This window comes from Typopeltis vanoorti, chromosome 4, assembly GCF_054136105.1.
Source record: "Typopeltis vanoorti isolate ZY-2024b chromosome 4, IOZ_Tvanoo_1.0, whole genome shotgun sequence".
In the NCBI taxonomy this organism is placed as follows: Eukaryota; Metazoa; Arthropoda; class Arachnida; order Uropygi; family Thelyphonidae; genus Typopeltis; species Typopeltis vanoorti.
In genome coordinates, this window is record NC_143552.1 from 17149804 (window position 1) to 17175451 (window position 25648).

Below are 25648 nucleotides of genomic sequence, written 5' to 3' on the forward strand. Positions count from 1 at the left end.
GTCCAAATCCTCCATGCTTCTTTGATAGCTGAAGAAATTCCTTTTTTTAACTTCTTGGTATTGGCTGGACCAAAAAAATTGCAGACGTTTACTATATAATTGCTTTTCTTCAGCTTCTGTGATGTCTGTAATATTTATTATGTACAACTAATCAGGAAAGATTATGGTTTTGAGTAATATGGCTTTAGAAGAAAATGAAAGTGGCCAAATTTTCCAGTCTTCTAAGGTTTCAATGTTCTTGTATATAAGTTTTTGAAGTGGTAATATTCGGTAAGTAGAGAAGGGAATACCAAGTATAATGAAGGGTTCTCACTTAGGAGCTTGTCAAAAAGGAATGCCTTCAAGATCCCACTTTCCATAAACTTTTAATTTTTTCTTATCTACATTAATAATTAATCCTGCTTTTGCTGAATTTTTCCAAAATATCAAAATATATATATATAGAATCGTTATCCTTCAAAGTTCCTACTACATCATTGGCATATGCTAATACCTTATTTTCCTTTATAGTTGAAGAAACTGTTATTCCTCACACAGCATATTTATTGTTCACTTCTTGTAAGAAAGGTTCAAGAACCAAGGTTGCCCTATTAGTCCTAAAAGGGCAACCTTGCTTCACTCCTTTTCGAATTTTTACCGGGTCCAACAGGAACCCATTAACTAGAGGTGAGTAGTTGAATTGGCATAGGCTCCTTTGAAAACAGATAGCAGCTTTTTTACCTACATCAATTTGCTGGAATATGTGGAATAGAAAGGGATGCCAGACATTATCAAATGCTTGAGTAAGGTCTACTGATAGAACTGCCATCGACTGCTTTTTTGTGTTAAATAAGCAGATTAGATCATGTAGCAGAAATAGATTAAATTCTATTGCTCGACCTGCTACTCCATACACCTGTGTGCTTTTAATTATGTATCTCATTCCCACTTTGACCCTGTTATTGATAATGCAGAAAAATATCCTGTACTCAGTATTACATGTCTTTCTTACATGTTATTCTTTTCAATATGAAATTCAATTTTATCCTGCTCAAGACTAAATAGTGATCACTTCCAATTTCAAATCCTCTGTACACTCTGGTGTCCTGCACCCGGGAGAAAGCATCACTATCAACAATAACATAGTCAATGAGACTTTTCTTATTCCTAGCCTCTTTTCTCCATGTGAATTTGTGCACATTTTTATGTTGGAACATGGTGTTAGTAATAACCAGTCCATGTCCTGAGCAGAAATCCAACAGGTATTTGCCATTATTATTAGCTTTGCTCTTTTCTCCAAATTTTCCCAAAATATTCTTGTATGTCTCACAATCATTTCCTACTCTGCTATTCAGATCACCAACAAGGACCAACTTTTCCTTTTTCATTGTGTCAGTTGCTTTTTCTAAAGCATCAAAAAATTCCTCCACTTCTACCTTAGTAGAACCTTCTGTGGGACCATAGGCACAAATAAGTCTCATTGTCCAGTTCCCCATTCTCATATTTGCCCACATTACTCTACTTGAGACTGACTGCCATTCAAGAAGATTAGCCTCGTATTTTGTGTTGAATACTATGGCTACTCCTTCTTTTCCTTGTTTGTCATTTCCTGAATATAACATTTTGTATTTATTGCTCAGAAAGATCTCACCAGTTTTGGTCTTTTTTGTTTCAGTCACCCCTATTATGTCGATCTGGTACTTATCTAATTCCTCAGCTAGCTCCATTTCTTTGCCATTCAGGCTTCTTATGTTGATAGTACCGATCTTTAACTCTGGTGATGTTGAGTTGGGGTTTGTTTTCAGATTTGTAAATTATTGTAAATTATTAACTACAAAATCATCAATAATTTTAATAATTATTATTGACAATTAAAAAAATAGTAATTAAGAAATACTAATTTTATACTTTACCTTCGTTGTGCATTGTTTGTGTAAACACTTTCTCACATAATAAAAGACATGATCTTAATACACTATAAAGCACAACATAAAACTGAAATAGAAGGAAAACTGAAGCTAGTGCTTGGGTCTGAGTTACAGAGAGAATATGTGATTAAGAAAAGGAAGAAATCTAAACAAGATGAAATATGCTTGTTAAAAGTTATGAAATGTTCTGAAAGTTTGGCAATGACAGAAGCATCCTACAAAATTGCTTTGGCGATGACCAAAAAACTGAAGTCTTTCTGCCGTAGGGAGAAATTTTGTCTCCAAATATTTGTAAGATGCCTTGGTGATAAAAATATTTAAAGGAAAGTAGACAAAATTGCTCTGTCAAAGCAAACAGTTAAGAGAAGCAACGAAGAACTCTTCTCTCATGATGCATTTGAGCAACTGAAGTGCCTTGTCCGTGATTGCACTTTCTTTTCTTTAGCTTTAGATAAATCTCCTGACATATGTGATATATCCCAGTTAAGAATTTTTATAATAGTAATTGATGACAATTTTAACATTTGTGAAGAACTTATTGGTCTTGAATCAGTTAATGGAAAAACAAGAGGATCAGACAAATTTGAGAAAGTAAAATCACGCCTAGAAAATCTATAAGTAGTAAACTCATCAATGTTTGTACTCACTGAGCCCCATCAATGATACATAAAGTCGCTGGGCCTACAACTTTGCTTGAAAACTTTTTCTGTCATCCTCCTCCTAGCTTATGATATCAATATGTTCAAAATGAAGTTAAAACTGTTTACCTCTCAGTTAGAAAAAAGGATTTGAGCCAGTTTCTGCATGTAAAAGAGCAGAGTGAATGCTGAAGATAATGGCAATTTCACAACATATACTGAAAAATAAGGTTATTACAAGAGTCAGTTGAAAGTTGTTTTCGTGATTTTACTAATGAAGAGTTCAAAAAATCATGAAGATGCCTAGTAACATACAAGTGGAACTTATTGACCTGAAAACAAATTCATTATTGAACATGAAATTTGATGTGCTCTCCTCAGTTCCAAATATGTCCGGCATTATTAATTTCTAGAGATCATTATCCTTTCAGCATTTTCCAGAATTAGGAAAATTTGACCAGTTATATCTGTTGTATCAGAATGACGTACAGATGTGAACAAGAATTTTTAGCTATGAAATTGATTAAAAGCAAAATGAGATTGTGATTGACTGATTTAGATTTGAAGAATTCTCTGCTGCTCTCCATAACTAATGCAAAAGTAAAAGCTTGGTGAAATCAAAACAGACTCGAAAATCTCATTAAGGTAAGTAATATTTATCTTGTTTTTATATTAAATCAATATATATCATGTCTCTATTAAATATATCTATATGAACATATTTTTATGAGGAGCTTAAGGGTACAGGAGTTGTATGGTGCATCTGAACTCATATGTGAAAAAAGTGGTGCATGGAATGTAAAATGTTGGCCATCCTTGGATCACTGTATAAATTTTTAACAATAAACACCTCAATGAATTATAAAATTAAGATATGAGAATGGAAATTATTAAATCATGTGTTTTGAAGTTAAAATAATAGAATTAGATAATTACCATCCTGGATTTCAGCAGAATCAGGTACACTCTGTTCTCTGTCTTCATCATCAGGAATTATATCCATTGAACTCCATCTGGCTAATGGATTTTCTTCTACATCATCTGAAAAGTGGTAAATTTCTCAATGTATTACCTATATAGCAGTCTGTAATATGATATTTCTAAACCACATTAAAACTGTTTCTGCAGCTACCAAAAATTGTACCGCAAAAAATGATCCCCCCCCCCACACACACACAGAGAAGTCTTTTTAATCAGTTTCAAAGCTTATACGAGGTAGGTTCCAAACATTTTCAGCCTGACATACAAAATACATTCCATTTTAAAATGGCATGCATGACAGATGGTACCATCTATGGGGAGCTTAGTGTACCAGTTTCAACTCTCTACCTTTGTCATTCATTTGAAGGCACTTGTTTGACTAACACATGGCACGCTATGTGGTAGCAATGTTAAAAATTGAGTACAGTGCTGTGATAAAGTTTTTCACCAAAGAAGGGCTTTCTCCAGATGCTATCAAACAGCGATTGGATAGTGTTTATGGGGAAGCTTATCCTTCATATTCTACCAAGGAATGGGCTAAACAGTTGTGCCTAGGAAGAGAGAGAGAGAGCATCGATGATCCTTATGATAACTGAGAAAAATGTCTCTCATGCTGAGGAGGAACTGCTCAATGACAGACAGCTGAAGCTCAAAGAAATCTCAGCATGGTTGGAGCTTTCTATAACAACCGTCTTTTGCATTATTAATGAGAAGCTTCACATGAAAAATGTCAGTGCAAGGTGGGTGCAATGACTTCTCTCTTCAATTCAGAAGGAGCATTGTTCTTGTTCCTGCAAATTTTTACACCTTTGCCAAGAGAATCAGAGAGAAGCGCTGTAATCAATTATCACTGGGGATGAAACCATGGTCCTTTATTATGATCCTCTTTCCAAAAGGGAATCAATGCAGTGGGGCAAACTAGGCAAAGCATCACCAAGAAAAGCCAAAGTCAATCAGCCCACCAAGAAGATCATGACAACAATTGTTTGGTATTACTGGGGAATAATCTTGATTGACTTCAAGGAAAGGAATACCACTGTGAATGCAGAATATTATGCTTCACTCCTGTACAAACTGCACGATGTCATAAATGAGAAGAGACTAGGAATGCTGAGTCATATTGTTCATCTGCTTCACGACAATATTCCAGTCCATATGGCTATTGCTGTGAAGGCTGCAGTGAAGGACTGTAGCTTTCAGGAGAGTGAACAACACTCCTACAGTGCAGATCTAGCACCCAGTGACTACTACTACTACTACCTCTTCTCGAAACCAAAGAAAGACCTTCAATGAAGAAAATTGCAGATGAAAAGAAGTGGTAGATGTGAAATTACAAATTAGGTGATTATAAGAAACTAAGGAGTTAGCTTAGAGCACTGCCATGGCAGAAGAATTTGGAGGGGAGAGATGTTAGCAGTATATGGGAGAGAGTTAAGGGGTATTTGAAGAAAGCAGTACCACACATATACCAAGTCAAGAAGATAATCAGGTAAATGAATTGAGATTTACATGATTATTCACTTATATTATTAATAAATAGTTTAGGGAAATAACAACGTAGACTAGGATATACATTAAAATAACTTTTTAATACAAATCCAATATTTCGGCAACGTCACGTTGCCATTTTCAACATTAATTCGTGAGCAAGACACGTGCACGCAGGCACAGCGAACGGTAAATGAGGACGAAGCAGCAAGCTATTCTTTCTCCTAAAGTCCTACTGGTGCCCCCTAGCGGGCAATGTTGGTATTCTTGGGCGATTGGGCTGAGGTGTTCTGATGTAGCTTTCTCAAATTTGAAGCACTCATGCAGCCAAATTTGTTGAGGTTTGGATTGTTTCTTAGGGCTGAGGCTGATTCCATGAAAAGCCTTTCGTACTTGTATTTACTACGGTGAATGATCGTGGCTTTCTTCCACCGTATTCTATGGCGGGTATCCAGAGCATGATCTTGCAGACAATGAAAGACCAGAGTGGCTGTATTTGTGGAACTGGATGTAGCCCTTGTGTTCTGTAATTCTGATATTGGCTGTCCTGCCTGTTTGGCCAAAGTAGGACAGCTTACAGCTGCAAGGGACCTGGTATACACCAGGTAAGTCTGGGGGGAGAAGGGGGGAAGTTGGTCTTTAGTGGAGTAGATAAGGGATGCCAATTTCTTATATGGTCTGTAACAAGAAGTTAGGCCGTGTTTTTTTAGGATTTTTGTAATTTTTTCCGAGGTGCCTCTGATATGGAGTATGGTGATGGATTTAGAGTAATCCTTGTTGTGAGGGGGGGGGTATTGGTTTCAATATTTTTTGGATTGTTTTGGGAGGGTAGCCATTGGCTGAGAAAGTGTTGAGAATGTGGTTTAGTTCTGTGGTTAGGGCACTGTCATTTGAACAGATAAGTTTAGCCCTGTTGTGTAGTGTCTTAATGACACGATATTGTTGTGAGGAAGGGTGGTGGGATTGTTGGTGAATGTATCTGCATGTATGGGTGGGTTTTCTATAGACTGAGAAAACCAAGGTTCCTGATGGAAGCTGGCAGGTGACTAGTGTGTCTAAGAAAGGAAGGCAGTTGTTTTTTTTTCTTCTTCCAAGGTGAATTTGATTCTGGGGTGTTGGTTGTTTAAGTGTGTTAGGAAGGAGAGGAGTGCATCGGAGCCATGTGGCCAAATAGCGAACACGTCATCTACATATCGAAGCCAAATGGTCGGTTTTTGTGGGGCAGAGTTTAAGGCTTTCTCTTCAAAAGTCTCCATATAAAAGTTGGCCAAGGGTGGGGAGAGTGGAGAACCCATGGCTGTCCATTCTATTTGTTTGTAGAATTTTCCTTGCCAAACAAAATAGCCTGAGTTCATTGTGAACTGAAATAGGGCTGTGATATCGGGAGGAAATTTAGTTTGGATTAGCTCTAAGGATTCTTTGAGTGGGACATTTGTGAATAAGGAGGAGACATCAAAGCTGACCATTATGTCAGTGTGTTTGAGTGTGAGGTTTTCTATGCTGGCTTTGAAGTGGGCTGAGTTTTTTATGTATGAAGGTGTGTTGCCAGTATAGTGTGTGAGAGCTTTGGCCAAATGTTTAGCTAGTTTGTATGTGGGGGAATCAATGCCATCCACTATGGAATGTAATGGCACATTTTCCTTATGTATTTTTGGGAGTCCATAAATATGGGGGGGGGGGGGTATGGAGTTAAATAGTTTTAATTTGTTAATGACTTCCATAGGCCAAGAAGTGACCTTCTTAAGGAGCCTGTGGAGTTTTCTAATTTGTGAGTTGGTGGGATTGTACTCGATAGGGAGGTAAGTAGCCTAATCTAACAATAGAGCTTTTAGCTTACCTGTATAATCCTTTTGGTTAAGCAATACTGTGGCGTTCCCTTTATCCGCTTTGGTCATTATTATTTCCTTGTTTTTCTTTAATTCCAGTAGAGATTTAATTTCTTTAATGGGCATGTTGGCTTTAGGTGGTTTTGCTTTGGTCAGAACACAAGCCACATCCAGTCTGATATCGTTGGCGACGTGGTTAGGAAGGTGTCATATCCCGCATTCAACTTGTATCATAATATCCTCTGCAGGTATTCTTCTGGGCGCAATGGCGAAGTTGTGGCCACGTGAGAGGGCGTCGATTGCTTCAGGTTTCACAATAAATGACGAAAGGTTGACTACCATTTCGGTTTCTAGATCGCGTTCTTCTTTATTAAATTTTCAAATTTTTTGATGTGTCGATCTCGTACATTATTAAACTCTTTCTCCGCTGCAGTGCACGAGATGTAGTGCAAAATAGACCACATTTCGTGGCTTAAAGTGCTTGAAAGGTCATCTTCGAGTGCCTGGATAGCTAAGTTAGCATCACTCAGATAACGGCGAGTAGTAGCGATTTGTTCCCTGAGCAACGCTTAGCTGGCACGATAATAAATGCGAAGAGAACTGGTGCTTCAATTTAACATAGTTAGGAATTACCTGGTTATCCCGGCAGCGTTTTAGGAATGTGAGATGATTAAGTTGTCTTGATAGCATCGACTTCATTTTATAGTAATGGCGGGCTTTACATGCGGTAGAATCTCCGTGGATTATCGTAATTCTGGTGGAAAGGCTTAAACGTTGGTTATGCATTATTACTAAATAGTTTAGGGAAATAACAACGTAGACTAGGATATACATTAAAATAACTTGTGCACTGCAGCGGAGAAAGTGTTTAATAATGTACGAGATCGACACATAAAAAAATTTGAAAATTTAATAAAGAAGAACGCGATCTAGAAACCGAAACGGTAGTCAACCTTTCGTCGTTTATTGTGAAACCTGAAGCAATCGACGCCCTCTCACGTGGCCACAACTTCGCCATTGCGCCCAGAAGAATACCTGCAGAGGATATTATGATACAAGTTGAACGCGGGATACGACACCTTCCTAACCACGTCGCCAACGATATCAGACTGGATGTGGCTTGTGTTCTGACCAAAGCAAAACCACCTAAAGCCAATATGCCCATTAAAGAAATTAAATCTCTACTGGAATTAAAGAAAAACAAGGAAATAATAATGACAAAAGCAGATAAAGGGAACGCCACAGTATTGCTTAGCCAAAAGGATTATACAGGAAAGCTAAAAGCTCTATTGTTAGATCAGGCTACTTACCTCCCTATCGAGTACAATCCCACCAACTCACAAATTAGAAAACCCCACAGGCTCCTTAAGAAGGTCACTTCTTGGCCTGTGGAAGTCACTAACAAATTAAAACCATTTAACTTCATACCGCCCCCGCCATATTTATGGACTCCCAAAAATACATAAGGAAAATGTGCCATTACGTACCATAGTGGATGGCATTGATTCCCCCACATACAAACTAGCTAAACATTTGGCCAAAGCTCTCACACACTATACTGGCAACACACCTTCATACATAAAAAAACTCAGCCCACTTCAAAGCCAGCATAGAAAACCTCACACTCAAACACACTGACATAACGGTCAGCTTTGATGTCTCCTCCTTATTCACAAATGTCCCACTCAAAGAATCCTTAGAGCTAATCCAAACTAAATTTCCTCCCGATATCACAGCCCTATTTCAGTTCACAATGAACTCAGGCTATTTTGTTTGGCAAGGAAAATTCTACAAACAAATAGAATGGACAGCCATGGGTTCTCCACTCTCCCCACCCTTGGCCAACTTTTATATGGAGACTTTTGAAGAGAAAGCCTTAAACTCTGCCCCACAAATACCAACCAACCATTTGGCTTCGATATGTAGATGATGTGTTCACTATTTGGCCACATGGCTCCGATGCACTCCTCTCCTTCCTAACACACTTAAACAACCAACACCTCAGAATCAAATTCACCTTGGAAGAAGAAAAAAAACAACTGCCTTCCTTTCTTAGACACACTAGTCACCCGCCAGCTTCCATCAGAAACTAAGGTTCCATCAGGAACCTTGGTTTTCTCAGTCTATAGAAAACCCACCCATACAGGCAGATACATTCACCAATAATCCCACCATTAAGACACTACACAACAGGGCTAAACTTATCTGTTCAAATGACAGTGCCCTAACCACAGAACTTAACCACATTCTCAACACTTTCTCAGCCAATGGCTACCCTCCCAAAACAATCCCAAAAATATTGAAACCAATACCCCCCCCACACACACACAACTAGGATTACTCTAAATCCATCACCATACTCCATATCAGAGGCACCTCGGAAAAAATTACAAAAATCCCAAAAAAACACGGCTTAACTTCTTGTTACAGACCATATAAGAAATTGGCATCCCTTATCTACTCCACTAAAGACCAACCTCCCCCCCTTCTCCCCCCAGACCTGCCTGGTGTATACCAGGTCCCTTGCAGCTGTAAGCTGTCCTACTTTGGCCAAACAGGCAGGACAGCCAATATCAGAATTACAGAACACAAGGACTACATGCGGTTCCACCAATACAGCCACTCTGGTCTTTCATTGTCTGCAAGACCATGCTCTGGATACCCGCCATAGAATACAGTGGAAGAAAGCCACGATCATTCACCGTAGTAAATACAAGTACGAAAGGCTTTTCATGGAATCAGCCTCAGCCCTAAGAAACAATCCAAACCTCAACAAATTTGGCTGCGTGAGACTGCCTCAAATTTGGGAAACCTACATCAGAAGACCTCAGCCCAATCACCCAAGAATACCAACATTGCCCGCAAGGGGGCACCAGTAAGAAGACTTTAGGAGAAAGTATAGCTTCCTGCTTCGTCCTCATTTACTGTTTGCTGTGCCTGCGTGCACGTGTCTTGCTCACGAATTCCTGTTGAAAATGGCAATGTGACGTTGCCGAAATATTGGATTTGTGTTAAAAAGTTATTTTAATGTATATCCTAGTCTATGTTATTATTTCACTAAGCTATTTAGTAATAATGCATAACCAACGTCTAAGCCTTTCCACTAGAATTACTCACTTATACTATTTACTAATACTAAATATTAGTATTAATTCACACCATAAAAACATTGCACACAGAGCTAGTTGTTGAAATAACAATACACTCCAAAAAAAAAAAAAAAAAAACAAGAATTAGAACACATTTTTAATAATTTCACTAATAACAATTACAATTCTAAAATAAAATAAAAAAAAACTGTTAAAAACCTGATAAATAATACCATAAAAGTTAACAGAGAACTATTAGATCACACTGCAAACAGTAGTATTTTCTGAAAGAAATATCTGAATTTAAAAAAAAAAAAAAGAAAAAAAAGCCCAATAAATACTCAACTGCTTATAAATCTATATTACAACTAGTTTTCATTATTCACTTTCCAAACGATGAAGCTTATCCATTATCAGTACCTGGAGTATACAGGATATTTACTAAAATAAAGAGCCAAAAGGCTTCAGTTCAGCAATGCAAAATTATATAAATCAAGTGAATTTTAAATCCAGCATTATTTCTGGATTTAATATCCACTTGATTTATATAATTTTGCATCACCGAAAGGAAGCCTTTTGGCTCTATTTTAGTAAATACTTTATACACCGACCGAGAGTTCGCTTATGAAAAATACACCTCTCCGACACTTTGAGTTCCTTAGTACTGAACAGGAGTCTTTGCTCTCTTAAAGTTTCTGCCTGGTCTCTGAGGAGAACCGACCAGTCCGAAACAGCTGTCAGGCCAGTGAAACCTTATCAAAATGGACCAACAGAAGGCTAATATATGAATGCTTGGGGAAGTGATCATGTTTTCTATAAGGTCCGTGCTAGGGCAACTCTCAAATTCCGGCGAGTGTATTCCAGTAAGCTCTCTGGTCAAATTTCGTATGAAACTTTCATAGTTTCTACATTCGGCTTTGAAATAATGCTGGATTTAATATCTACTTGATTTATATAAGTATACAGGATAGATGGCTGGTGTAAACTCCCAAATTATGGACAGTCTGCCATGGAGAAAAATGGAGAGAACATCAGAATTATAGATATGAACCAATATGGACAAAGTGAATTAAGCTGACCATGCTCAACATTCTGCATGCAGTTAGATGGAGAAAAACTGTTACCCTAAAAAGTGACAGGTTGTTCTGAAGATCTGCATATGCTTTTCAGAATACTCCTAACCTAAACAAATATGGATATTAACAACTTCAAAGCATCTAGAATACTGTAATATTCTTAAATCAACAAATCACTGGCCACCTTTTACTGTTCCCAAGGGGGGGGGGGATAGTCAAAATATTTGAATGCTTATCTTGATACTCTGTGTTCTTATTTAAATTATTTTACCTTTTTATCTTTCTCCTTAAAAAGGCATCAGATATTTTTAGACAAAATACTGGATAAAATATTATTATTATCATCATCATCTACCCACCATGGAGTCAAAAGACTCATCATGGGAGGTCTATACTCTCTCTCTTTTGCCAAAAGATCCAGTCCTGCCTTAAACCCATTCACAGTTTCTGAACTCACCAAACTATCAAGCAATGCATTCCACTCACCCTCCTTATACAGCTTCCATGGATGGCCTCTAGTTCTACCTTGCCTCCCTCTGCCCTCAAGAAAAATCGTCTTCACATTAATTTGGTAACAACACCTCACCAACTTATATGTCTCAATCATATCCCCTCTCATCAGTCTGCCCTCGTATCTGACATTCCATAGACCTGACACTAACTTACTAAACCTTCTCCAATACATCCTCATTCCCCTGAAAACCAGATGACTAAATCTGTGCACATAAACATATCTTTTGATAAAAGATATGTTTATGCAGCAGTTTATCAAAAGCCTTTGAAAAATCTAAGTATACTGCCGTATATGCATCTCCATTATCGAGTGAGTTTGTCACCTTGTTGTAATACATAAGTAGATTCTGAAACATTACCTCCCCCTAACAAACCCATGTTGACAATCATAAAAAAATATTGCTATTATCAACCCACTTCTGAATTCTAGTCCTCACCAACTTCTCTAATACCTTAACAACAACCCCAGATATACAGACTGACCTATAATTTATAGCTTTATTCTTATTCCCTTTTGTGAAGTGGAATAATTGTTTCTACCCTCCACTCCCTCTGGATTCGCCCTGTTGCAAGATTTGTGATAAATAGTAGTTTAGTTGTACCAAAGATGCCATTAATTCCACAGGGCATTCCTTCAAGAAAATATTCAAACTTTTTATATCTGTGTTGTTAATAAAATATTACCTTTTTTTATCAACATGAATAACCAATATGTATATATAAATAAGCATAACATTGGAATTCTATGCTGTGGAATGATGAATCTATCTATCCATGTTTTTAATTGCTGAGTGAGTTTGGATGGATTTGCCTGACCATAAAGGAACCTCATAACAAATAGCACTGATTCTTTGTAAATTCAGTTTATACACTTTCTTCAAATCAGCTTGGAAACCGTCTTCCTTCTCACCATCTACAAAGGATATATTGCGACCTCTCTTCTTACCAGGTGTCTATCACGTATGCTGTTCGTACCATGTTTGCAATTTTGGATGGACTAGCCACTTGGCTTTGATGAGAATCCAAGAAGATCAAGACAATATTGTACTTTTGGAATCTGATAAGTGTGGGCCTTTCTTCTCATGCTATTGACACTAGACACAGAGTTATTTGGAACCAGACAAAGGTTCTTAATTTCACCAGGTACAAATTTGATTGTATTTTCCTTGAAACATGTAAAGCACTACAAAATTGTGTGAACCTTAACCTCTGACTGTACACCAATCTCTAAGTCGCAGGAAATGATTACTATTCTTTTTTTTTTATTATTATTATTTTATTTTTTATCTACACAACTTTTACATTTATTCCTTTGAACTCCAATAGTGCAATCCATCACTTCAGCTGTGATCAAGAGATGAGCTAATAGATGCATGCTTGTATTGGTGACTCATTTATGATTCATGTTTTGAATGTAGTTAATGATCTGCCTCCATGATGAGGCCCATGTTACATTTGATGAAATATATCCAAAAGAAATATTTCGGTGATTACACCACATTTTTTTATTATTCAGTTATATAAAACACTGAAATAATAGTTCCCGACAAGTTTCGTAAATCGTAGGATTTACATCTTCAGGGGTAAATAGTATAACTTAAAGTTTAAACAAGAGAATTAATAAATACAAATCATAACCGTCTGGCTATTCATAAAACTCAAATTACAGAATGCAGATATATAACGTTATTGACGTTGAACAATACTGGACGATGTCACGTGTGCTTGTTCTCGTTCATACAGTCCGAGCTCAGATTGAGGTAGATTTTTTATTAGAGCTGACCACACTTGATGGAGAATTAAACCTTGATTTTTATTGCATTGGGTTGGGTTTTTTAGCATATTAGCAGCTTCTTTAAATTTTCTTATATAACTGTTGTTTTCTATGTATGACATCGTCGTTTTTCGCCAGAGTACATCGTGTCCAGTGGAAGTGGTATGGAAAGCAAGACCTGTTTTTTGTTCTCTTTTGTATTGTACATCTTTTTGGTGTTCAGCCATGCATATTTCTCCAGATCTTCCTGCCTGTCCTACGTAGCAAATCCTGCAAGAGTAATGGATTTTGTAGACTCCTGGTTTTTTAAGCGGATGATGAGGTGGTTTTGGTGGATGTAGGGATCTTGAGATTTTTTCCATAGGAAGGAAGGCTACTTTTATGTTGTGTTTGTTCATTAATTTGGCTAGCTTGTCTGTAACATTTTTGATATAAGGAAGCGAGATTGCGTTTTTGTAATCCTGTTTTATTGTGTTGTTAGCAGGAGGCATTTTAAGGATTCTCTTGATGGTTTTTTGTTTCATATCCATTCTGTTGGAGGATTTGTGTTAAGTATTTTAGTTCTTCATAACATCTTTCTTGTGTGCTGGATATATTGTATGCTCTGTCTCGAAGAGTTTTAATTAAGCTTATTTTTTGTGAAGGATGATGGTGTGAGGTTGCATTTAGAAATCTTCCAGTGTTTGTCGGCTTCCTATATACTGAGAAGGAGAGTTTATTTTCTTCATTAACTTCTAATAGAATATCCAGAAAAGGAAGTTTTTTATTTTTTTCTAAAGTGAATTTTATGGTGTTGTGCAAATTGTTAAGATAATCTTTGAAATTGATAAGTTCATCTGTTGTTCCATTGAATATGATGAAAATATCGTCTACATAGCGTAGCCATATTTTTGGTTTTTTATGGTAATTTTTAAGAGCATTGTTTTCAAATTTTTCCATAAATAGGTTTGCTAATACCGGTGATAATGATGAACCCATGGCCAGCCCTTCTTTTTGTTCCCAGATTCTATCTTTATAGGTGAAAAAAGTATTGTTTATTCAATGTTTAAAAAGATTCAAGATGTCCGGAGGGAAGAGGTCTTCTAGGAGATTCAAAATTTCTTGTCTCGGGACGTTTGTAAACAAGCTGATAATGTCAAGACTTGCTAAGATGTCTGTTGGACCAATATGTATATCTTTCACTTTTTCTATGAAATGTTTACTATTTTTTATGAAGGAAGATGTTTTTCCTATATGTTGTGAGATCATGTTGGTGAGGTATTTTGCCAAGTTGGAAGTCGGTGAATCTCTTCCATCTACTATTGGTCTTAAAGGTATATCCGTCTTATGGATCTTTGGAACACCATATATTGTTGGTATCAAAGGATGTTTTGATTGTAAGCATTTTTTAAGTTCTTCCGTCCAGAGAGGCACTTTTTTTATTAGATCGTTTGTTTTTTTGTGTGTAGGCCAAGTTGGGTCTCTGTCTATGGGTTTGTAGGTGTTGGTATCTTCCAGGAGACTTTTCATTTTGTTATTATATTCTGTAGCATTTAAAACGACAGTTGTGTTGCCTTCATCTGCTTTTATTATGATAATATTTTTGTGATATTTTAGCATATTAGCAGCTTCTTTAAATTTTCTTATATAACTGTTGTTTTCTATGTATGACATCGTCGTTTTTCGCCAGAGTACATCGTGTCCAGTGGAAGTGGTATGGAAAGCAAGACCCATTTTTTGTTCTCTTTTGTATTGTACGTCTTTTTGGTGTTCAGCCATGCGTATTTCTCCAGATCTTCCTGTCTGTCCTACGTAGCAAATCCTGCAAGAGCAATGGATTTTGTAGACTCCTGGTTTTTTAAGAGGATGATTAGGTGGTTTTGGTGGATGTAGGAATCTTGAGATTTTTTCCATAGGAAGGAAGGCTACTTTTATGTTGTGTTTGTTCATTAATTTGGCTAGCTTGTCTGTAACATGTTTGATATAAGGAAGCTAGATTGCATTTTTGTAATCCTGTTTTATTGTGTTGTTAGCTGGAGGCATTTTAAGGATTCTCTTGATGGTTTTTGTTTCATATCTATTCTGTTGGAGGATTTGTGTTAAGTATTTTAGTTCTTCATTACATCTTTCTTGTGTGCTGGATATATTGTATGCTCTGTCTCGAAGAGTTTTAATTAAGCTTATTGTTTGTGAAGGCAAAAACTTCCAACTTGGCGAAATACCTCACCAACATGATCTCACAACATATAGGAAAAACATCTTCCTTCATAAAAAATAGTAAATATTTCATAGAAAAAGTGAAAGATATACATATTGGTCCAACAGACATCTTAGCAAGTCTCGACATTATCAGCTTGTTTACAAACGTCCCGAGACAAGAAATTTTGAATCTCCGAGAAGACCTCTTTCCTCCGGACATCTTGAATCTTTTTAAACATTGTATAAACAATACTTTTTTCGACTATAAAGATAGAATCTGGTGGAACAAAAAGAAGGGCTGGCCATGGGTTCATCATTATCACCGGTATTAGCAAACCTATTTATGGAAAAATTTGAAAACAATGCTCTTAAGAATTACCATAAAAAACCAAAAACATTGCTACGTTACGTGGACGATATTTTCATCATGTTCAGTGGAACAACAGATGAACTTATCAATTTCAAAGATTATCTCAACAATTTGCACAACACCATAAAATTCACTTTAGAAAAAAATAAAAAACTTCCTTTTCTGGATATTCTATTAGAAGTTAATGAAGAAAATAAACTCTCCTTCTCAGTATATAGGAAGCCGACAAACACTGGAAGATTTCTAAATGCAACCTCACACCATCATCCTTCACAAAAAATAAGCTTAATTAAAACTCTTCGAGACAGAGCATACAATATCTCCAGCACACAAGAAAGATTTTATGAAGAACTAAAATACTTAACACAAATCCTGCAACAGAATGGATATGAAACAAAAAACCATCAAGAGAATCCTTAAAATGCCTCCTGCTAACAACACAATAAAACAGGATTACAAAAACGCAATCTCGCTTCCTTATATCAAAAATGTTACAGACAAGCTAGCCAAATTAATGAACAAACACAACATAAAAGTAGCCTTCCTTCCTATGGAAAAAATCTCAAGATCCCTACATCCACCAAAACCACCTCATCATCCTCTTAAAAAACCAGGAGTCTACAAAATCCATTGCTCTTACGGGATCTGCTACGTAGGACAGACAGGAAGATCTGGAGAAATACGCATGGCTGAACACCAAAAAGACGTACAATACAAAAGAGAACAAAAAACGGGTCTTGCTTTCCATACCACTTCCACTGGACACGATGTACTCTGGCGAAAAACGACGATGTCATACATAGAAAACAACAGTTATATAAGAAAATTTAAAGAAGCTGCTAATATGCTAAAAAACCCAACCCAATGCAATAAAAATCAAGGCTTAATTCTCCATCAAGTGTGGTCAGCTCTAATAAAAAATCTACCTCAATCTGAGCTCGGACTGTATGAACGAGAACAAGCACACGTGACATCGTCCAGTATTGTTCAACGTCAATAACGTTATATATCTGCATTCTGTAATTTGAGTTTTATGAATGGCCAGACCGTTATGATTTGTATTTATTAATTCTCTTGTTTAAACTTTAAGTTATACTATTTACCCCTGAAGATGTAAATCCTACGATTTACGAAACTTGTCGGGAACTATTATTTCAGTGTTTTATATAACTGAATAATAAAAAAATGTGGTGTAATCACCGAAATATGTCTTTTGAACCAATTAGCCACAGAAGTTTACACCTGAAATATATCCAAGTTTTTGAAAGAAATTGTATATTCATAGTATAAAATCTATTTCAAGACCAGTGAAATCCAAAATTTTAAATACATAAGAATATTAATAAATCAATAAAATTAAATAAAACCAAAATTTTTGCCAAATACTACCTTCAGCATCAAAAAATTCATCTTCTGAACTAGTCTCTGAATCTCGGACCAGGCTTTCCATTCTCCAGTTGGCTATCTGTAGGTCAAAACTGGTTGTGGAGTTACCACCTACAAAATGTACAAGAAATATATGATGATAAACTCACAATACTGAAAATAAATTATATTATTATTATTATTAACACCAGACCTCCATGGAGTCAAAAGACTCATTGCAGAAGGCACACAATGTTGCACACAGAGCCCATCAAAGCATGCTTTAAACTTATCAGTGTATCTGCATTAACCACAATGTCAGGCAATGCATTCCACTCACCAACCACTCTCCGTGCTAAGAACACGATCCTTAAGTCCCTACTCACACCCTCGTTATACAGCTTCCAGGAATGTCCCCTTGTCCTACTCCCTTCTATGAAAAATTTCTTCGACATTAACCTGATAACAACCCTTTAATAACTTAAATGTCTCAATCATATTTCCTTGCTTCCTCCTATTCAGACTTCTCTGGACCTTTCCAATATATCCTCAATACAATGAAAACCAGGGGACCAAATCTGTGTGCAATAACCCACACAAGGCCCTAAATAATGGAACCAGAACCTCTTTCTTTCTGAATGTTAAGGTCATCCGCATCTTGCCGTTATCCGATGTGATGACTTCGCAAGAATGGGAAACTTTGCATCCCATTGTTGCCTACCAAATTTCAGAACCTTTCACTTTACCACACTGAACTGACAGCTCCAGAAAAACACTACCTCCCTTTAACAAACCTATGATGACAAGCACAAAGAATACCACTGTTATCAACCCACTTTTGTATCATATCTCTCACCAATACCTCAACTACAAAGTAACATATACAGATCAGCCTATAATTTGGTAGCCTTAGCTTTATTACTGGGTATCTGAAGTGGAACAGTTTTACCATTCTTCTATGCCTTTTTGAATTTTGTTGTTCAACACACTTGTTAAACAGGTATGTGAAGGCAGATGTTAACTCCTTGGAACATTGCCTTAAGGCATGTGGTGATATGTCATCGAGTCCTATTGCATTATTAACATCTAGCTTACTTAACTCGTCGTGCATTCTCTTTTCACCTCGCACGCTATTTCCATTGCCGAGCACTAATATCTCTTCCGTTTCGATATCCTGATCTTTCACTTCATCACTTACTTCTTATCTCTTGCTAACATCCCACACGCTTCCAGCTAGCAACAGTTTCTCCGGTTCTAGAAATAAAGCCTGTAGGTATCAGGATGGAACACTCTAATAAAGTGATCATTAAAAAGCTCAAATATGTCATCTGCTTTAGCCACTGAATTCTCTCCACTCAGGATGATAATCCACCCACTATCATTTTCCCTCCTACTCACCACATAGTAAAAAAACTCCTTGGGATTCTCCTTGGGTGCAGCACCAGTCTACTCTAATATTCTAATGTTTCTCTCCTTACAATACTAGTCACCATTGTAACCTCAGTCCTATATTCCTCTTGTATCCATTATACACCTCTCTTATCATATGACTTCCATAATCTCTCTCTCTTTCTTTTGCAATTCCCCTTTAATTTTTCTTGTCATCCATTTCACTCCAAACTGCTTTATCTTCTTCACTTGAGATATACTATCTGCCACTGCTGTCAACAATGTTTTTATAAGTATCTTCATGCATTAATGACCCCTCTATCTTCAAATTCTTTCATCTATTGTATTGTGAGTCTCAGTCGGTATAGAAGAAGCCCTTTGGTCGGAAAGATTTGGGTTCGATTCACATCAATGATGGCAGCCTGCTTATAATTCCACATGAATTCTTTCCATTCTGATACCTCCATAAGCCTATTCATCCTGCATGTCAGGAGTGCATAATCATCATGTTCTCTCCACCAGATACTAACTAAGGCCATTCTCCCTCAAGAAATCCAAAAATTCAGTTCACTTATTACTAAATGTCACAGAGTTTATATTGCTATAGTTCAAGTTCCACACTGTAATGATCTTCTTTGTACATGACAAACTAATTTGCCTAAAATTTTCAAGTTCATCACCAGTCATAATTCCTGGTCTGCAGCAACATCCAACAAAATATAAATAGGAGAGTGACTAATATAGTAAGGCGAAACTGGAATATGAGAAGAGACTGGCACTAAGATCCAAAGATAATCCTAAGGAATATTTTAGCTATGTGACCAGCAGGAGGATGAATGATTGTGGAAGAATGACACATTGTGTGATAAAAATGGAAATAGAGTGACAGATACAGTGGACATAGTAGAGTTGTTCAATGAATACGTTATTGTGGTATTTCATCCTGGAAAAGTAAGTTTTAATAGTAGAGGGATAAGGCAGGTTCGAGGTTTAGGTGCAAGGGGAGAGTGTATTCCAAATACTGAATACCCTGGAAGTCAGTAAAGCTGTGGGACTGGATGGGATTTCACCATGGGTTTTGAGAATGTGCTAGAGAACTGACAGCTCTGTTGATCTAGCTTTGACAATGAAAGTCTGACTACAGGAAAGGTACCCAAGGAATGTAAGGAAGGTAAGATAGAGCCATTGTATAAGAGTGGTAGAAGACTGGATATGTCTAACTATGGGTCAGTTTGTGTTTCATCAGTATTTGTTAGCATCTTGGAGAAATTAACGAGGGACCATATACAGCATCGGGCAGATGAGAGCAATGTTATTTGTGAGAGACAACATGGATTTGTTAAGGGATGCTCTTGCTTTAGTAATATGATTGCCTCTTAAAATAAAGTGACACGAACAGTTGATGAGGGGAAAGGCATATACTGCCTTTTTTTGGATTTTGCAAAGGCATTTGACAGGGTGCCACATGATAAGCTGATATTTAAGTTGCAGTATATGGGTTTAGACATCATATTCAACTGGATTCAGGATTAGCTGTCTGATAGGTTAGAGGATTGTGTATGGTGGGGCAATATCAAGGAGGCAGAAGGTTAAAAGAGGATATCACAGGGCACAGTGCTGGGACCTGTATTGTTTAACCTTTATATCAATGACAATGTCAATGGATTGCAGGGAGATATTCAGTTACCGAAAAAGAGTCAAAAGGTTTCACTTTGGCAACAAAATTATTCAAATTAAGTGGATATTGAATCCAACATTATTTCATAGCAGAATATAGAAACTACAAGAGTTTCATGCCGAATATATAAGCCTATAAAAGTTAATTAGAATAATTTTGCATTGCCGAATGTGACATGTTTTTTAGCAACTTGTATCATAAAGTACAAGTTTTGTATCACTTCGGCCTGAGTATTCTTGGTCTAGCTCCCACTGACGAGACCTCAAAAAAGGTTGAAACCGGTCTGGGTAGTGACCTCTCCCCCCATAATGTATAACATCATACATCTCCTAGGAGATGTGTTTTACATTATGGGAAAATACCAAGGACAGTGATCAGAACTTGCTCCACCTTTACTACGAGCTCCCTGTCACGAAAGGTTGGCGTACACTTGTATCTGCCGAAACTTTTATAGACTCTATATTCGGCATGAAACTCTTGTAGTTACTATGTTCGGCTATGAAATAATGTTGGATTCAATATCCACTTAATTTTGATGTTCAATTGTTTGCAGATGATGTGAAGCTGGGAAGGGTTATTAGTAATAGCGCAGATACAGCAGCCATGCAAGAAGATTTGAATAAACTAAGCAGATGGGCAAATAAATGGGAATGTCAGTTTAATGCAGCATAATGTAAAGTCTTGAAGTTTGGAATACATCGATGGGAGGCTGCATACGCGATTGGAGGAGCTCTACTAAAGGTAGTAGAGGAGACAAGAGCTCTGGGGGTGATGATTCATAGAAAACTGAAATTCATGGAACATATTGCAAAGGTGGTGAAGGTAACCCAGAGGATTGCTGCAATACTGAGAGCGATGCCAACCTGCAGAGATAAGAGTTCTCGTTCCATTGTATAAGACCCTGATCAGACCACACTTACACTATTGTTCTAAAATTTGGTCACCAGGATTTGAAGGAATAAATTAACTGTGGAAAGGGTACAGAGGTAAATAGCAAAGATAGTTTCAGGCCTATACAACCTCTGGCTGAGGGAATGTAGAGCGTAAAGTTTGGTAGATAGGAGGAAAGGTGATAAGGAGTTGACACTGGAGAGTTCTTTAGCTTGGCGGAACAGCGAGGAGCGATGAAAAGCGGCCATCCCTAGAAGTTACAGACTGAGACTGTGAGCAAGAGGGTGAGGAGTAGTTTCTTTGCATGGAGGGTGGATGAACCATAGAATGCATTTCCTGATAGAGTGGTGAGAGTACAAATGGTCTATGAGTTCAAGGAGTGGTACCATAGACTTTGTGTTTCCTAGGAAGGACGTCCCACGATGAGTCTTTTGACTCCATGGAGAGTTGAATAATAATATTAATAATAAATATCATATAAACATCTATCTCACACCATACACTCTCAACGACATGAGTGTTATTTTCACTGAGAGAGGGCACAATTCATCTCTTATCATCATTATTACTCCAAGATTACATTTATCTCCCAATCTTGCCAAAATATGCTATATCTTTTGAATTCTATCCCTGTTAATACATCATCTTCAGTTAATCAAGTTTCACTGATATCAACAATCTTCACAGAGAGAGATGGAGTCAATTAATGTGACAAACTCTTTCCCTTTATTCCTAACGTCCAAGAATTTGTATTCAAGTGTGCATTGCGAATATTCTTATAGCCATTATTGCTTCTCTCGTACTCGATGTAGCACTGTAACAAAGTGTACATCCTCTCATTTCCCAAGCCACTATTCCAATATGAGTCTATCCTGGTTGTATTCAGTGCAATTCTAGTATCCCTGTCCCAACACATTCGTTTCTCAAGAAACAACAATCTCATCAAAATGCCTGCATCCCACTGCATTCAAATGAAATATACGAGGGTAGTCTGAAAAGTTCTTGGCCTAACAATGAAAAAACTAATTTATAATTTAAAAATTATTTTTATTTTTCAACATTATCTGCCTTAAAACTAATACATTTATTCCAGCGATGCTGCAGGGCATCATTTCGCCCCTGTAGTGGTTCTCAGTAACATCTGCAAAAACGTGACCAGCGAGGAAGAGTTTCAGTTTTGGGAAGAGATAGAAGTCAGAGGGAGCCAAATCTGGGGAATGATAATTCAAAGTGTAGAACTCTTAATTTTCCCATTGTCAAAACACCTTTGAGGGCAAGTGCATGCATTGTCCTGATGAAAGGTGATTTTTTTCTTCTGCAAACTGAGTCTTTTCTCACGAATATTTTCGTCTAGTCTGGTTAAAAGATCGGAATAATATTCCCCGGTTATTGTTTTACCCTTTTCAAGATAATTAATAAACAAAATGCCTTTAGCATCCCAAAACATCGATGTCATAACCTTTCCTGCTGATGGAACCGACTCTGTCTTCTTTGGTGCTGAACAATCAGCTTCTGTCCACTGTTTTGACTGCTGTTTGGATTCTGGTGTGTAATGGTGAATCCAAGTCTTATCCACAGTAATAAATTGACTCACAAAATCAGTTTTATTCTTGTTAAAACACTTCAAACGTATATAAATAAACTAAATATATAAATTATATATTTAGTGTAATCTTTTATCCAAGTGTAAGCAAACAAAGTTTGCGCCTTAAGTATCATCAGGACTGGGGCAACTTGTAGCAAAGGTGGAAAAAGCTTCACATCACTTGCCTTAGTATCCCATAATGCAAAGCACAAATTCTGACGGACATGTATAATGCTATGCATTATGGGAAGGGTCACTACCCAGACCGGTTTCAACTTGTATTGTGGTCTCTTCAGCAGTGGGAGCCAGACCCAGAGGTGATACCAAGGTTGAAGCAATGCAGAATCAAGCAATGGTTAGACTATAGATTTTATATTTAGTTTAATCCTTTATCCAAGTAAGCAAACAAATTTTGCACCTGAAGTATCTTCAGGACACCTGTTGGCAAATCGCATAGGTAAATATGACTTCTGCATTGCTTAAACCTTGGTATCATCTCTGGGTCTGGCTCCCACTGAAAAGAACTCAATAAAGATTGAAACTGGTCTGGGTAGTGATCCTTCCCATAATGCACAGCATTATACATGTCCACAAGGAGATATGCTTTGCATTATGGGATACTAAGGCAAGTGATGTAACGCTTTGTCCACCTTTGCTATGAGTTGCTCCAGTCCTGAAGATACTTCAATCACAAACTTTGTTACACTTGGATAAAGGATTAAACTAAATATATAATTTATAGTCTAACCAAGGGGGAAAAACTTCCAAAAGTTTTAAACACTGTTCAGAGATTTTCATGCAAGTGCATTTTTGATCTGCTGTGAGCAACCATGGCACCCATCTTGCACAAAGCTTTTTCATTTGCAATTTTTCATGCAAAATATATCCTACACATTCTTTTGAAATGCCTATAGTCTCTGCAATTTCACGCACTTTGACTCACCGGTCATCCAATACCATATCATGCACTTGATCAATGATTTCTGGTGTTATTACACTTTTTTTGGAAGTCCTTCGCATGGATCATCATCAAGGCTGGTATGGCCACGTTTAAACTCAGCAGTCCATTTCTTAATTGTCGAAAACGAAGGAGAAGAGTGTCCATAAACTTTTATGAACTTCAAATGAATTTCTTTTGGCGTTAAACCTTCTTTTACAAAGAATTTTATAACCTCACGATACTCAATTTTAATTCAAGGGATAAAATTTTGCTTCAGACAGCTGTATAAAATAAACTACTTGATAAAATGACTTGCAATTTCACATGGATGCTTATAACAGATGTACAAACTAAGAAAAAAAAAATCTTGCCGATAGTATTGCCATCTATGATTGTGGCCGAGAACGTTTTAGACCACCCTCATATCATCTCTTACATACAGCTCTGTTTTATATTCAAATGTATATTCCACACATACACATTTCCATATCTCATTTCCTACACATTCTTGTTATCATCTTATTTGTTATCATTGCTCCTTTCCTCCACTCTATGTTACCATACTAGGGCAGAATGCTCACTATCTTTCCTCGGACACACCTTTGCTGCACTGTTCTTAACATCAACCTGAAATCTCACATTACAAGATCCAGTACCTCTCAGATTCTTACCAGCCATTACTAACATTTCCTTCACATTTTCTTTACTGTCAGTTCCACATGGTGTATGGTTCCATCAGGAAAGCACTCTACTCTTACACCCCAAATCATCGAATCTCCATATTACATGACACTCCACAGATTCAATCATCCTTCTTTTACTGGCATCCCTGTCCCTGACTCTTACAGCTTCCAAGCTCTCTCTCTCTTCTTTCTCTCAGCCTCTCCCTTCTCAATCTCTATCCCATGTTTCCACACTCGACTTTCTGCAATTTCCACTCTTTCTCACATTCTCTCTCCTTCCTTGTCCTCTCATGCTATTTTCATACACCTACTCTCACTCTTGTAACACTAGCCAACATCTCCATCCTCTTCACCTCAATCTTCATTCCTTCGATCTCCTTTCTCATTAGTTCTCTTTTTCTCTCCACATATCATGCCTTCAATTTACATTTACGCACATGCTATCATAACCATCAGTCAAAGAATCTCCATCTACTACACTGCCCAAGGTCAAATCCATGTGTGCATCTTTAATATTCTCTCAGCCCTCTAACAAACTTAGTATACACAAACTGAATTTCACCCGTATCATAAGCACTATCTCCCTGCCACTAAATCATGAGAATGAGATACTTATGACTTCCAGCTCCTCTCAGTGCTACATTTCATTAACACATACACATTCCTGTTATGCACCTGCAGCATTTTTAAACACCCAAATGTGTACGTACTGCACGAATAGTGTATAGTATGTATGCATCAATAACCTGCTGACATCTGCCCTTACATCTTATTCAACCTTCAAAACAATGATTCTTTCAATTAACCAACCCTTATAATATCAACTGACTTCTAGTACAGTATCATGCAATTGTACTTAAATTACCAGAACAGCAAATAGCAAATTACCTTCACACAGTGATCACATAAATTATTACTATTATTATTATTCAGGCCTCCATGGAGTCAAAAGATCATTGAGGGAGGTCCTTCCTAGGAAACACAGTCTATCAAGACTCATCGCAGGAGGTCCCTCCTAAGAAACACAAAGTCTATCATACCACTCCTTAAACTCATTGCCCATTCTCGCTCTCACCACTCTATCAGGCAATGCATTCCAAGGTTCAACCACCCTCCATGCAAAGAAACAACTCCTCACCTTATTGCTCACAGCTTCTTTTCGTAACTTCGGGGATGGTCCCTCAGCCAATCCTCATAACTAATATTGTACAATACTGAAACCATCTTTGTTATCTGCCTCTGTACGCTTTCCGCAGTTAATTTATCCCCTTGAAATC

At 37.2% G+C, this 25648-nt stretch overlaps 1 protein-coding gene across 1 annotated transcript in view; it reads right to left on the minus strand.

The window, feature by feature from the left end:
* Positions 1-25648, minus strand: part of rdgB (retinal degeneration B) — a 608184-nt gene that overhangs the window by 396542 nt on the left and 185994 nt on the right. The window contains exons 7-8 of the mRNA XM_090391630.1: positions 17230-17337; positions 3482-3586 (exon numbers count right to left, since the gene is read on the minus strand). Coding sequence (XP_090247756.1) covers positions 3482-3586; positions 17230-17337 — 213 coding nt within the window. The remainder of the gene's footprint in view (positions 1-3481; positions 3587-17229; positions 17338-25648) is intronic.